Consider the following 15,995-nt stretch of genomic DNA (forward strand, 5'->3'; position numbering starts at 1 on the left):
GTGCTCTCTTTTTTTTCTTTTTTTCCTCTTCCCTTTTCAATGGGTGGGGGTTTTGTTTGTTTGTTTTACAGATATTAGCATTCATTGTTAGTTGCATCGGGATAGAACCTAAGTGTTCTATTGTAGAAAATCTAGCTTTGGTCTTGTTTCTACATCGTCTTTCATATTTATGTAATATGTCATGGTGGCTCTGCTTCACGTGTCTTAACTTCAGTGTGAGGCTTGCTAAAGTTTCTAGTAACTTGCTGTATTACCTGTTACTACAGGAGATAACCACAAGAATGAGAAAGGAAGGTATTGTTGCTTCCTTAGTATGGAACTGACTAGGTCTGACTCCTTAGGTCACAGCTGTACAATTTTGTTTAGGTTTAATCCATCCTTCTGGAAGAGACACTTCAAAGAGTTCTCTTCCCCACTTACAGGATTCTGTGGTATAACTAATTAACCTGTTTGTTTTGTTAGCTGATCTAGCATCTTATTAACAGTACGTAAAGCCTATCCAGTATTTCAGCATTCATACTCAATATGGCTTTTCAGCATTCAAGTCCTCTTAAATTTTCGTAAAGTAGCACAGTGGGGTTTTTTTAATCCTCATCTTCCGTTTTTCTCTTCCATCTTCCAAAACGAACAGTCAAAATTTAGTGATAGGGATTTATATTTGAGTGCAATTCTCCGAAGCTTTATGGGGATTGATTCTCTCACTGTTGCTGTATATATGCATAGCTGTTTACTATTGCTAATTCAGTGCACAAGCATCAGCCATCAAGTTTTTAAAGACAAATCAGTATTGACTACAGTGTAATGCTGTTTAAAAAAAAAGTACTTAGTATCTTCAAATCATATTGAAACTTTTGGCATGGCTATGAAATTATATATCATCTTTGGAATGGCAGTGAATAAAACATTGAATAAAAATGTTGAAATGCATGATAGGCAAAGTAACAGACAAGCTACTAAGCTGGATTTGAGCAGATCATGTTATTTTATATAAAGGCTGTTTAAAGTATCTTCAGAACATCTGTATGATACTAGAATAACTAAATCTCAGTAGCGTGAAGTATTCTTCCAAGGCATTAGGTCAAAACTAACCCAGTCAATTTATCACCAACGTTGTCGTGGTTTAAGCCCAGTTGGCAACTAAGCACCACACAGCCGCTCGCTCACTCCCCCCCTGCCCCAGTGGGATGGGGGAGAGAATAGGAAAAGTAAAAGCGAGAAGGCTCATGGGTTGAGATAAAAACAGTTTATTAAGTGAAATGCAATAAAATAATAATAATGATAATAAAAATTGTAATGAAAACAACAACAAACAAGAAAGGCAAGTGATGCAAATGAAAAGAATTGCTCACCACCCTCCGACCGATGCCCAGCCCAAGCAGCGGTCCCCCGGCCAGCTTTCCCCCTAGTTTATATACTGAGCATGACATATGGTATGGACTATCTCTTTGGTCAGTTGGGGTCAGCTGTCCCGGCTGTGTCCCCTCCCAACTTCTTGTGCACCCCCAGCCTACTTGCTGGTGGGGCAGTGTGAGAAGCAGAAAAGGCCTTGACTCTGTGTAAGCACTGCTCAGCAATAACTAAAACATCCCTGTGTATCAACACTGTTTTTAGTACAAATCCGAAGCACAGCCCTATACTAGCTATTATGAAGAAAATTAACTATATCCCAGCCAAAACCATCACAAACGTAGAAATCTCAATTATAACAGTGTTTTTTTTCTTATTTAATCTTTACATTTAAATGTGTTTAATCATGTGTATACATCCTATATAAGAAATAGTATCCTTAATTGTACAATGTTGTGGTTTAGTCCCAGCTGGCAACTAAGCACCACACAGCTGCTCGCTCACTCCCCTCAGAGTGGGATGAGGGAGAGAATTGGAAGAGTAAAAGTGAGAAAGCTCGTGGGTTGAGATAAAGACAGTTTAATAGGTAAAGCAAAAGCCGCACAGGCAAGCAAAGCAAAACAAGGAATTCATTCACTACTTCCTGTTGGCAGGCAGGTGTTCAGCCATCTCCAGGAAAGCAGGGCTCCATCATGTGTAACGGTTACGCACAAATCCAAAACGCAGCCCCATACTAGCTACTATGAAGAAAATTAATGCTATCCCAGACAAAACCAGCACATTCTCCACCCCTTATTCCATACCATTTACGTCATGCTTAGGTCTCACACTATCCAATACATTCTCATTGCCTACCATCACCCTTCCCATCCTTTGATACAGTACACAGATACCATTCCTTTAGTCTATGGACCACACCTGTTAAATGTCTCTAAAATGTCCATAAATGTCCACAAAATGTCCACTGAGTTCATTTAGTCCATGACTTTGGGCTCCATCTGTTATGGTGGTCACTCAGAACAGGAGAGGTGGTGTATTGCATGGAGTTATTGGGCACCAAAGCCAGCTCAGGTTCGGTCACTGCTGCACTTGCACTGCTTCTTGTAAGGCTTGTCCTCCATTGTTTCAGGCAGTTCCTGCTATAGTAATTCCTATAACACGCAACTCCAATCATGGGTTACAACAATTTAAACGTATTTCCATTACAGTCTCCTCCCCTAGTCCCTTTGGGCCAGGTTATAGGGTTTAACATTGCAATGAACTCCTCCCCTTGCTCCTAGCCTGGCTAGCAACAAGGGGTTCTTGCTATAGTAATTCCCATAATATGCAACTCAAATCCCGGGTTACAACAATGTAAAGGTGTTTCCATTACAATCGCCACCCCTGGTCCCTTTGGACCAGACCATAGGGTTTAACATTGCAATGAACTCTTCCCCTTGCCCCTGCTTTGGCTTGGACTTGCCCACAGACTGCAGTCCCTTAGGGTTGTACCTGCTCCAAGCGGAGCCTTATCCGTGTGCCACAGTCTCTTCAGGGGTATACCTGCTGCGGCATAGAGTTATCCACAGCCACAGTCGCTTTGAGGTCCGCCCTTTCCAGCTTGGCCTTATCCATGGGTCACAATGCCTTCAGAGATATACCTGTTCCAGCGTGGCCTTACCCACAGCCACAGTCCCTTCAGAAGTAAACCTGCTCCAATATGGCCTTTCCCACGACTGCAGTCACTCCACGGGTGTACCTGCTCTCTCGTGGGCTTATCCGTGGCTTCACACTTTGAGGTGCTCCAGCATGACCTCATGCACAGCCACTGATGCTTCCAGGTGTACCTGCTGCAGCATGGACTTATCCACAGCCACAGATGCTTCAAGGTGTACCTTCTCCTGTGTGGGCTTATCCTTGGGCCACAATCCCTTCAGAGATACACCTGCTGCGACACAGACATCACCATAGCCACAGACGCTTCGAGATGTACCTGCTCTGATGTGGACTTATTCATGGCCACAGACGCTTTGGGGTGTCCTGTTCCCACATGGACTTCTCCACAGGTCACAGTCCCTTTGACTCGAGTTCATACTGGAGTTCCAGCCTGTCCAGTACAGCAGCACAGAAACAGCAGTGATGCCCTGGCCATCTGCCAGCCCAGGCGCATGGCCACTGCTCTTATCAAAATGTTCCCAGGCACAGCAGAGCAAGATGATAAGCAGTACAGCAGCACAGCAAGCAGCGAAAGCAAAAAGCGGCCACTAACGAGCACTAGACTCTAATATACAGTAAGGCAAGCAAGCCCCATGGCAAGCACAGGAGCCTGCCGATTAATAGCTAAACAGCAATAACAGCTATAAATTCGATCTAGCATATTCCAATCAAACCTGTCGTTATCTTGAACCCGTTGAGCCCCACGTTGGGCGCCAAAAAGGACAGTCGTGGTTTAGTCCCAGCTGGCAACTAAGCACCACACAGCCGCTCGCTCGTTCCCCTCAGAGTGGGATGGGGGAGAGAATTGGAAGAGTAAGAGTGAGAAAACTTGTGGGTTGAGATAAAGACAGTTTAATAGGTAAAGCAAAAGCCACGCAGGCAAGCAAAGCAAAACAAGGAATTCATTCACTACTTCCCATCGGCAGGCAGGTTTTCAGCGATCTCCAGGAAAGCAGGGCTCCATCACGCGTAACCGTTACTTGGGAAGACACGCCATTACTCCGAATGTCACCCCTTTCCTTCTTCTTCCCCCAGCTTTATATGCTGAGCATGATGTCATATAGTATGGAATATCCCTTTGGTCAGTTGGGGTCAGCTGTCCCGGCTGTGTCCCCTCCCAACTTCTTGTGCACCCCCAGCCTACTCGCTGGTGGGGCGGTGTGAGAAGCAGAAAAGGCCTTGACTCTGTGTAAGCACTGCTCAGCAGTAACTATAACAACCTGCTTTATCAACACTGTTTCCAGCACAAATCCCAAATGCAGCCCCATACTAGCTACTATGAAGAAAATTACCTCTATCCCAGACAAAACCATCACATACAGTAATTTAACTGTTGCCTTTTTAAAAAAAAAAAAGTAAAACGATTGTGCTCAGTAATGTTTCACACAAGCTAACTTTCAGCACTGTAGTAGCTGTCAGCAATTTGGAACCTTGGCAACATTGCAAAATTTGATCAGTTTTTCATGCAGCGAGGTCAGATTTCATTGAAAGGTCAGTGTGGGTAAAAGTGAGAATCTTCTCAAAGAAATAGCAACGGACAGCTTTTAGGAATAAACTGCTATGCTAATGAGTTCAAAGTGAAAGCAGAAAATAATGTTTACAGATATATCAGGGTAACAGTAAGAGATGTCAGCTGCCTTCACATAAACGTTTGTGCCAGAAGTTTTGATCAGGTCATTAGTAAGCTTTTATATTTAGAACCCAGATCAGTTATCCAGCCTCCAAGTTTGTTTTGTATTTAGGCAAACGCATGCAACTAATTCACTTCAGCTTCCAGGAGAAACAATCCAAGCAAATGACTGTTCATGTTATTTTAACATAAATATCACAACTAGACAGAAAAGTAATTTCCTCTGCTTTGGGCTGATCTTACAGATCTTTCTGCCATGCCTCGTGGGACACCTTTGTATGGACAGCCAGCCTGGTGGGGCGATGATGAAGCTGATGAAAAAAGTGGTTGTAAGCCAGAGAGCAAGCATGAAGAAAAAATGCATGAGACAGGGGCTTCAGGTAAGTCTTTTGTCTTATTTTAGTGTTTTAGTGTTTTAGTTTTAGGGTTTTTGTTCTTTAGTAAAGTACATAGATTCTTAACTAGGGAACTAAACAGATATTAACGTTTGGAAGTTTCATAGACAGTTTGCATAAATGAAAGCCTTTTAAAATTAAGTTAGTTTAAAAAAATTATTCTGTGAGAAACTATGCATTTCCAGAGACCAATTTCACATGTAATGTATCAGTTTTCTAGTATATAATACAATTTGTTATCAGTAGATATAGAAAATAATGTTACCTAAACCGGTGTGTCTTATTTATCAATTTAATCAATATCTGTCATTTTATATGCTCAAAATCAGAGGTTGCATAGGAATATTTTATCAAAATAATTTCTGAAAATAAATGGCACTGCAGTTATTTTCGTATTCGACTTATAGCTGTATAAGGTGATCTATGCTAACATTCTCTCCTGTAATTCAGTAATGGTGCATTAGTGGAAACTGCATTTCATAGTTCTTGCAGTAAAGATTTGAGTAGTCTAAAGTTAAATGGGTAATGTTTGTTTCCCCATAATACAGATTTTTTTTTTTAGTTAGCTTGTTTACACACAGTATGCATTGCCAACATTTAAATCTCAATGTCTATAATTAGGCTTCTAAATCTATTATCAGGCATATAAATAAAGTGACTGCTATTCTAATAAAGAGAATAACCTCAAAACTTACTCAAGTTAGGACAAAATTCAACCATGTTTGTGTAGCTGTTTAGATATGCATTTAAGGCCCAACAGTTTTACGTTTGCAGTTTTTTAAAGTACTTTAACCGAGGTAGGAATTTCTCTCTTCCTGTAATAGTAGTTGCCTTGCTTATAATGAATCCTATTTTGCAGGAATTGGAGTAAACTCTAAAAACATGTAAAATCAAACTAAACTAACACTTCGGTGTAATGAAGTCACCATCTTTGGAGTTAACTTCTTGTCATAGTCTTTAATGACCTTTTTCATATTAGTCTAAAGTTGTCACAACTCAGACAATAAAGCCAGTCCCTGAAGATTTGGACTAGTAGAAAGAAACCAGGTGAAGACATTTAAGTTAGTGTCAGTTTTCATGCAACTTAACTTCGTCGTGTATAAAAGAACTGTCTCATAATGCAGTACAGTTATAGAACACTTTCTTATTTGTTTGTCTTTTTGGTGAAAAATTTCTCTACCATACGCAGCATAAGTAGAGTATGCTATTGTGTGCTCCTGTGGAGGCTTTTTAAGTACAGGTTTAACGTCCTACATTAGTAATCTATAACTCCACAGTTCAAATCTTGTCTAGAAATGGGTTCTTCAGACACTTTTAAGCGTTCCTAAGGAATACAAATTTTGTTTCTAGTAGCAATAATAATGAGAGACAATGACTGTTAGATGTTTTTCCACTTCTGTTTTTCTCAACAAAAAGCAAAAGCGTGTATGTCATCAGTTACAAGGAAAAAGAACTAAGTCCTTGCCTTCAAGTCATGCCATTGATAGACTTGCTAGCCACATGATTCTCCTTGCTTTCCAGATTACAGGAAGCATTAATTATTGGCTATGAAACCTGTGACTCTGTATTTTGCTGTATATGCCAAAACAGGGATGGTAAAGTCTCTAGTACCTGTGTTTTTATTGCTTAGATGCCAATGTCTGTAGCAAACTAATGTAACAAAAATAGGAATTCATCGAGCTTTTTATACTCACGTCTATCTATCTACTTTGTTTTAATTTAAAAAAGTGTGTTATTTGCCCTCATTAAATATAGGATTATTAAAAATTAATAACCTGAAGTCTGTGGTTTTGATGCCATGCCGTTAACAAGGTATGACACAAGATTCTAGCTTCTATTTAGTAGCATGCCTATTCTTATTTTTTCATAATTTTAAATTGCTTTTTTAGAAGCAATATTGCATCAAATGGTTTACATGCGCTTGTATTTATTTTACCAAGAGATTTTTCAGAAAGTGATAGTCCCTCTGTCTTAGTTCCTGAGTTCAAAGAAAAATAACATTCCAGCTTCTTCTCAAACTAACCAAGGAGGTGCAATCTGTTTTAGTAGTAGACAAAAATAAGTTTGTTCTAGACAGAACTTCAGTGATGGGGATATTTTTGACATGCTCTGCCTTAGTGAAGTCATCATAAGGTGAATGATGAATAGAGTAGACGGACTAGTATTTTCTACAGTGTTTAACTGATTTTGTTTGTTTGTTTTCCATATACATACACTATATATAAAATAAAATCTGGGCCTGGAGGCTTCTCGGCAAATGCAACATTTCCTTTTTTTAACATGTACAACATATGTTAGAAATTTCTTTTGCTTTATGTTGTTGTTTAATCATGAATTTATCTCCTACAAATAGAATTAATTTGAGTAGAGTGTAGGAATAGCTTCTGTTTCCTCAAACTGAAAGACTAATAAATCTGCAAGAATCGAATTCAGTTTGAATAAGCTCATACTAAACAAAAGTTTTTGTGTGAAATGCTATAGGAATACACTGCTGGGGAAAAAAACAAAACCTGATATTTTTGCAGAACTATTTAATTTGGGAGGATATGGAACTAAAATCCATGTATAGGCAAGTGTTTTATTTATATAGATCACTTAATCTCTGACTAGATGTTAGTTGTACATATTACTAGTCTGGTTTTTGACTGTTGCAGATGTTTTTTAGTAGTGTTGGCAGACAGCCTGAGAAGACAGACCACAGAAGAGTTGACATTTGCCTCTATGGACACATTTCCTCAATTTCAGAACACTAACTATGTCTGTGTAGAAGTATGCAAAAAAATACCCTGAATTTTTTCATACAATTATAAAATAAACGCGTAAGCTTTTGGCCTACATTACATTCCATGAAAACATTAAGTTAATTTTCAGCAAGTTAGCATGTGTTTTCTTCATGTACTTAGGTATTATACCGTAGATTAATGTAACGATTGGAATTCAATATAAAGAAACACTTTAAGGAAGGGAAATTGGAAACTTCACATGACTGTCATGTTTGGATATTTTTAAAATAAAAAATAAGTTTCATTTAATAAAAAGCATTCAAGGTTAATGCAGTTATTTGTTCTTTCATGGGCTAAATTGTATTAAGTATCTAAAACACCAATTTGAACACACTTCTTGATATCAACTTCTTAATATAAAAGTAAGTGCATTACAGGTGAATTCACGTACGTAAGTTCTTAAACTTTCTGTTCGGTAACTCAAATTGATAAAGCCTGATATCATTTTAACAAATTAATCCTATGAAGAATCTGCTTCATGCTTTAATGATTTGGTACATGATTATTCACTGAATAGAAAAGAAGGCATGAATTATAACAGATGGGGCAAGGTTTAATGAGGAGATTGAAATAGATTTGTTTCTGCTAAGCCAACTATAAACAATTAGTCTTTACAGTCTCATGTTAATAAGATTATTTCAATGTTACTGTCTTTCTATCACAACAGAAACTCACTAATGGAAATTATTTGCAAACAGAGCAGAATAGCTTGGAAAACTTTAAGAAGAAAAAAACCTTTCTGCTTTTTTCAGACATGCATGTTGCTCTAATTTAATGATCTGTAGATCTATTAGTCCATATAAAAATGAACATTTGCATATACACTTACGGTGTGACTTTATCTATGCTGCAGCTATTAAACTTACCTGTTATTGGCAAATTTACTGGGTGTGTAATTATTATTATTGCCACATGTTACACTCTCACTTCCTGGAAAAGCAAAAACTGTTCTCTGCTGATCTTGGTAGTAGTTGTAGAATTTTACATCCTGAATGACTTTACCAGAAGTCTAAGAAAAGATAGACATCAGTTCTTAAACAGGCTTTAAGAATCTAAAGTAATTTTTTTCTATTTACAGCATTGTGTAACAATATATCAGATTAAATGTTCCTTACATGTAAAAAACAGTATCATTTTCAGGTAAAGCAGGCTGACTGTTATTTTAGAAATTCCAGTGTAATCAGTATGTGTAGGAGATTACACACACATGTTTAATCACTAGTATTAACATTAACGTTCCTAGAAGTTTGTTCTAGAATTTTGCTGAGTTTTGGCCTGGAATATGTGCAGCTGCTGCTTATGTAAGGCTTGCTTTGCAAAGCTGTAGCAGCGAATGTGCATGGTATGTCATGGGGAGCTTACAGAACTTTTTAGAGCCATCACAGCAGTATATTTAAGTAAGATTAGTTTTGCACTTTTTTTCACTTAACTCCTTCAAAGCATGCAGTTAAATGATTTATTATGAGGTGGGGATTTCTATACAGTATTATTTTATATTTTTAATTAGATAAAGCAATTTTGATATTATCTCATAAGAGAGATTATGACCACATAAAAAGACAAAGATCATCTTATTTAATACTAGGTGAATCATTACATGTATTTTTCACAATCTTGTCTTTAAATAACAAATGAAAAATATGCTTCAGCGATAAAGCAAAAGAAGAACCTAAAAGGTAGGTGGGAAATAAAAAGTAGCAATATGGAGAGAAGGAGAAAGGAAAAAAAGAAATTCTGTTAAGCATTTGGAAGTGCTAACTTCAGCTTATTTTCATTAAACGTATTGCACAGTATCAAATATAAAGCTAACTTGTAAGAAAATATTTTAAGGTATTGTGTAAATACGATATTTTGGCTGCTTCTTACACCTTCTGCAAATAAATATTTTGCTCCAGGTTTACAGACATTTTTTCAAGAAGTGCTTTGTAAATTCCAGATAATTTTCTTTTACAAGTGTTGTTCTTAAAATTGTATTTTTAAGGCAGTAAAAAAAAAAAAACATTTCTAAAAAATCTGAAGACTGAAAAATATTTCCTGAGGTTTCATCTTATCTTTGCAGATGATAATATATTCACTTAAGATTCTGACTATTTGTGTGTGTAACAGATTAAGAAATAAAACTTAAAAAACCAAAAAGTCCTAGAAAGTGTAATCAATTCTGCTAATGTCACAAAGTGAATGTTGCTTTTCTGATGATCATCTCTGAGATTATCCTAGTAAAGAATCTCCCTAAATCTCTGTTTGGCTAGGCCTATGATTTTCCAAATATTGCATAGTTTCCCTCTTAGCCTCTCTTAGACTCATTATTTCATTAATAGTCTCACTGCACCTGTGTAGCAGCCACAGTTATTGCTTCCGTACTTACCTTGTAGAAGCTGTTGAACAGTTGTCTTTTGTAGCTCTAGACCTTTGTAGAATGACAGCTCCTTCTTTACAGATACCCTGGTTCTTTTTCTGCCCCTTTCCTTTCACTCTTGCCGGTTCAGAAATCTCTTCAGTTCCTGAAGAGATTGCAGTTCACAACCCACCTGTCCCCTCGTTTTCCTAAAACATACCTTCAATTCCACGCAATTGCCTTTTTTGCTGTACAGATGCTATGCTGGTTCTGTTTAAAAGTTACACAGCTGTGATGACCACTGTCTTCAGTATTTACTTGAAGGTTTTCTCTTAAAGCTATCTGTATTTAGTCTGATATATAATTTCCTTCCTCCATCTTGGCAGATGACTTTTTATTATAGGATTTCAAAGGTAAGGCTATTTTATAGATCACTCTTTGTAATATTTACAAAGCTGTAAGGACTTGCATTTAGAATTTGGGTGGAAAATTCCAAAGGGTGGTTCAGATCAGGATCTATATTAATTTTTTGTTTCTTCATTGTTTTCAATTCCTTATTCTAATCAATACTGATATATTTCAGTCTTCTAAAAATGCAAGTACTTCGGACTGAAAAATAGGATTTTTAAGTAATTAAAATTAACTTGTACTTCAGATATTTTTTATTATGTCATTTCTAAGAATTTTTCTAGTTGTAATCCAGTTTCTAATTTCTTTTGATTAACCTCACTCTGTCATAATTTAGATTCAGATGATATTATAGCATCTGTTTAATCAAAAACATTAGCATCAAATACTGGGCATATCATTATAGTTATAAACAGTTTATTTCAAATGTTAAATCTGGTGCAGGCAAGTTTCACAGGGAAATTTTTTTTATGAAGTTGTCCATCAGTGCTGAGAAGCCAGTATTACAGATCCCCTCATCCTAGGTCTGCCATACATCTGATGCAGTTTGGCTACAGTCTTACAATTTTCAAAAGATGGTGATGAACCAGTTATTTCATATTTACTGAAAAATACTGTTTATTGTGTGGCCAGTAGATTGCTCTTGCCTGGCCCCAAAGTAGAAATATTTCTCAAAACATGCTGTATTAGTCAGGTATCTCTTGAAGGAGCATTGAACACTATATCTTGCTTAATTATTGGTTACAGGAATTGCATGAAATTGTAGGTTTAAAGCTCTGAATAGAACCATAGGGGAAAAAATAAGGTACATATAAACTGGCTCCCTGGTGGGTTACTCTCCTGTTCAATGAGTGTTGCACACTGTAAGGATCCTGGCTCTAGATTTGATCCTACTAGAGCCTGATCCATTCCAGCTTGTTAGCTGGATGAAACGAACACAGAGTGATGGTAGTTTACCTAAAATCTAGTAGCTGTAAAATGTGACTTTTGTTTCTTCCTGTACATTTTCTGTCTAAACATAGCAGCCTTTTTAATGACTTTTACATCAGTAAAATAGGTTCATTCTATATTGTTTGTCTGCTGGCATGTTTTCAGGGAGGGGAGTAGTGAGTTGCTGTTGTAGTGACTGAAAACTACCCCACAGAGATGAAGTAGCTAACAATGCAGTGAAAAACATTAGCTAGGGTATTCTTGGAATGCAACAGCACAATATAAAAACTGACTGAATTCTGAACATCTTTTGTATTTGTAACATCTGCTTTTAGATAAAATAAATTAAAACAGCTGTGTTACCTGCATCAGAGATACTTTGTCCTGTTGGTATCCAAGCATGGCAATAATAAATAATGTGTACTATTTTTGGTATCACTCCATAACATCATTCTTTTTTAACTTTTTCAGCTATTATGCTGTCCCTTAACTGGTTCTATTTCTCTGTATCAAATTACCATCCTTTTTTTAATTCATTTTTTAACCTTTTCCTAAATGTTCACAAGATGCATGTGTTTGTGAAGAACAGTATAGGCGCATTATGCAGTCCTGCATCCTTTACCCCTTAAACTCCTGACTCCAGTATAAGTGTTTCTATTGCTACCTTATTGCATAATATTTTCATCTACAATTGTTAACTGTCTCAGCTGATATAGTGTGGCTCTTTTTAGTGCCAGAAATCTCTATTGATTGCATTCTTATTCCTTTACTTGGCAACCTAAAATGATTTCTTAAATATCTTAATGTGGTTCACGATAAATCATGTAGGAACTATTCAGAATTCTTTTGCTGGAATGTAACTTGCCATTGCTGCTAACGTCTCAAGCATCTGTTGCTTATAGCACACCTCTACACCAGATATTTTGGCTAGCTTACTAGTTCATGAAATGCAAACAGAAGGTTTGTTTTCTTGAAGGCACGTTGGTAGCTTTGCTGCAACCACAAGAAGCTTTAACCTCTGTTCTGGCTATGCAGTGGGACTTTCAATTACTACCATGTGCTTTTTCCACATTCTGCTTTCTTTACCCAGTTAGAACCTGGTTTGGTAACATTCTGCATGCTTCCAGCTATTGTTGCTTTTTCTGTTCATCTACAGATGATGGAAACAAGCAAAGTAAGAGCAGATGACAGTAGGATTTAGCTCGATTCTTATGTTTCTACAAAAGATAAAACCAAAAGTCTTTGAATTCCAAAACACTTTCCAATGCTTATCAGTGTTAAACTTTTCAAGTCAGAATTAATGTTTCTCTTGCGTTAATGTGTGAATTGTTTTTCCAAAGAATTTTACCAAACAAAATTATACCAGCTATCCATTGCAGGAGATGAAAGCCAGATCACTAGCACTTGTTTTGGGGGCACCTTGATTTTATGTTTTTCCAATAGATTGGAATTGCAATAATGATCATCTCAACTATTTCTCTAATGTGATTTACCTGTTTTCCAGGTGCTAATAACTCATCTGAATAATCTAAAAATTTTTGGAATGCAAATTTCCTTTGGCAAATTCTAAGTGAGCTTTTTGCCACTTCGCACTCCTACAGCCAAAGCTCATGCTGTCTTTTCAGTAATATTTTTAATATGTAATTCTGGAATTATTTTTCCAGAACTACGTTGCTCAATCTTCTCCACAGTCTTATGGTTTATTCCAGAAATTACTCCAGTGGCCTTTACAGGACTTCAAAAACTTCTTCAAGAACCTGAAGTTCCCGAGTATTGTGAAATCTATTTTTTATTTTTCTTAATAGGATGCAGCACAGATGCCAAGCAAGCTGAGGAGCAATCTGCAGCTGCAAGTGAAGAACTTTATCCTTTCTGTAGGGAGCCAAGTTATTTTGAAATCCCTACAAAAGAATTCCAGCAACCTTCACAGGTAGCAGAGAGCACTATTCATGAAATTCCAACAAAAGACACCCAGAGCTCCCATGCAGCAGGTGCAGGGCATGCTTCCTTTACCATTGAATTTGATGACAACACTCCAGGAAAAGTAACAATCAAAGATCACGTGACAAAATTCACATCGGAACAACGTCACAAGTCAAAAAAGCCTTCTTCCTCCAGCGGTCAGGACCTGCCTGGGCTTCAAACGGTGATGATGGCCGCAGAGAGCAAAGTAGCAGATTGGCTAGCACAGAACAATCCTCCTAGAATGATATGGGAACCGACAGAGGAGGATTCCAAAAGTATTAAGAGTGACGTTCCAGTGTACTTGAAGAGGCTTAAAGGTAAAGTGAATAATTCCAGCTATGCTTATTTCTGAAAGCAACGATTCCTCACCAGTATCCAGTGAGTAGATCCCTGAGCCCTTGCGGAGTTCAGTTGAAATGACAGATACTTCACATGCGTGCAAGGATCTGTGCTGGGAAATTTTATTGCAGTATTAAGACTTAAAAAGAGGATAGAAAACCAAATCCTAAATAATCTTACAATAAGTGTACTATTTGGAGATAGTCTAGTAAGCTGAAAGCATGATCTATTTAAAACATTGATCTTGAAAGGGAAAAAGAAAAAAACAAAACCTCAGTTAAATTTTATATATTTCACTTTTTCCCATGCGTTACTTTAAAAAGCTGACTTGCTTTTTACAATCAAAGCTCTGAAGTTCAAGTTATGCTTTTAGCAACTCTTCCAATAGCATATGTTCTGTGAATATTCATGTGCTCTAAGAAAATAATTTATGGCAAAGAATACATCCTATAGTTACTCTCCTTAAATCGATCATGTATGATGAAGTCAGGTTTGAGTAAGGAATCTGAAATAGACCAAAAGCTTCAATTTTTATACTAAGCTTGCAGAATATTGTATTTATAAGAATGCTGAATGGAGTTCCATGTGATTATACGTGTTCATTTACTGCAGACAGTGACACTTCAAATAAAATTAAATCAAATTTTAAGCATTAAAAGTGTACTTGCTTTTGGATGCCACTTGGCAGAATAGAGAAGAAAGTAGTTTTGATGTTCAGATGAAGATTCCAGCAAGATTCAAACTTTCAGAATGAAAACTTCTGAAGAAATTTTTCAAGTCTCTCATTCTCTGTTTTAATTTTTTTTTTGATTCTTCAACATTATAATGTCTAGCTCTTAAACCAGCTGGGACTGGGTACAACATGCTTTGTCTTACTGATCAGAAGTCTGCTTTTTAAGGCTGCCTCTTCCAAATTAAGCTAAAAAATAAAATTTTGAAAACAGAATTATATCAATGTACTAGCATTAAGATAATAGCATAATATTTCTTCTAGAGTATATCACAGAGCATTCTTCGGTCTTCATGAAACCCTATTATATTCATGAACATTCTTTAAAATGATTAGCCATGTCACTTTGATAAATAGGAAGGGCTCTGTTTACAAGGCCTTAGCCTTTTCCTGGCAGAAATTCCTCGAAGTATGATGAATTTTCATCTGAGAGAGGTGTAAGTTATGGGGTGCATATAGCCATAATAAATATCTGAATTTTGTAATCTTCTAGGATCTGTTTGAATTCTTACTCATTACTTGTACTTTTTCAAATCAGAAAGGTAGAGAATATACCTACCTGCTTTGAAAATTTGTTTTAAAAAAAAAAAATTAAAAATTTTAACATGTTCTCCTCAGCTTTTTTTTCCAATATCCTGTACTGAAGTCACACTGCTAAAATTATGTTATATGACTTTCACTGTGGTGTTGATATTTATTGTTACTATTTGGAAGTATATGAACCATCACATCACTTTCTTAGGCACTGTACAAATAAATAGCAAACAGGAATGTAAGTTGGGATTTCAGCTGTGTATTCTGTGCTATTAGTCTGATAAGTAAGGTTTCCCAATATGTGATTACTATTTAACCGAATAGTAGCTGCCTATCCTAACTGTGTGAGAAAACCTTAAAAAAGCTATCCTTTTGAGAATTAAAAAAAAATAAATTATACATTCTATGTATACATGAGTAAGACTTGATCCAAAAGAGTTCAAAGAAGGTAAAACTGTTACTTCCCAGGAACTGAGCTAAAACTTAAAAGTGTAGACACTGTCATTGTACATGAAGTTGCTCTGTGTTAAATGTGTGTGAGTATCCAGCCTTCCATGCATTTTCAGGTATCATTACAAAGTATATTTATAGGCATGTATATGATTTATTAAATGTGTAATACTTATTCATAGATCTCATAGTGGTTATTGGAATGAATAACAGTCATTTTACGTGTATACATCAGATGCTGAGGGGAGTGAATGATGGAAAAAGTCATTGTAGTTCTTGGAAAGAGTAATAAAGAATTCATTCCAATTTTCAGTAGACATTTCTCGTGATAAACTGTTGTAAATGTTTGAGGAATCCAACAATATGAACTGTGGCTCTCAATGGGTATTTTCAGCTACCGGGAGGACTATTTTAGGGTTTTCTTTTTCCTCTTAACCCTGCCTAGAGCATTTCA

General features: G+C 36.6%; 1 protein-coding gene across 3 annotated transcripts in view; it reads left to right on the forward strand.

Annotated features, from left to right (window-relative positions):
- Positions 1–15,995, forward strand: part of CEP170 (centrosomal protein 170) — an 87,473-nt gene that overhangs the window by 13,745 nt on the left and 57,733 nt on the right. For all 3 annotated transcript variants that reach the window (XM_059829763.1, XM_059829769.1, XM_059829775.1), the window contains exons 6-7: positions 4,918–5,052; positions 13,329–13,805. In XM_059829763.1, the coding sequence (XP_059685746.1) occupies positions 4,918–5,052; positions 13,329–13,805 (612 nt within the window). The remainder of the gene's footprint in view (positions 1–4,917; positions 5,053–13,328; positions 13,806–15,995) is intronic.

This window comes from Gavia stellata, chromosome 2, assembly GCF_030936135.1.
Source record: "Gavia stellata isolate bGavSte3 chromosome 2, bGavSte3.hap2, whole genome shotgun sequence".
NCBI lineage: Eukaryota > Metazoa > Chordata > Aves > Gaviiformes > Gaviidae > Gavia > Gavia stellata.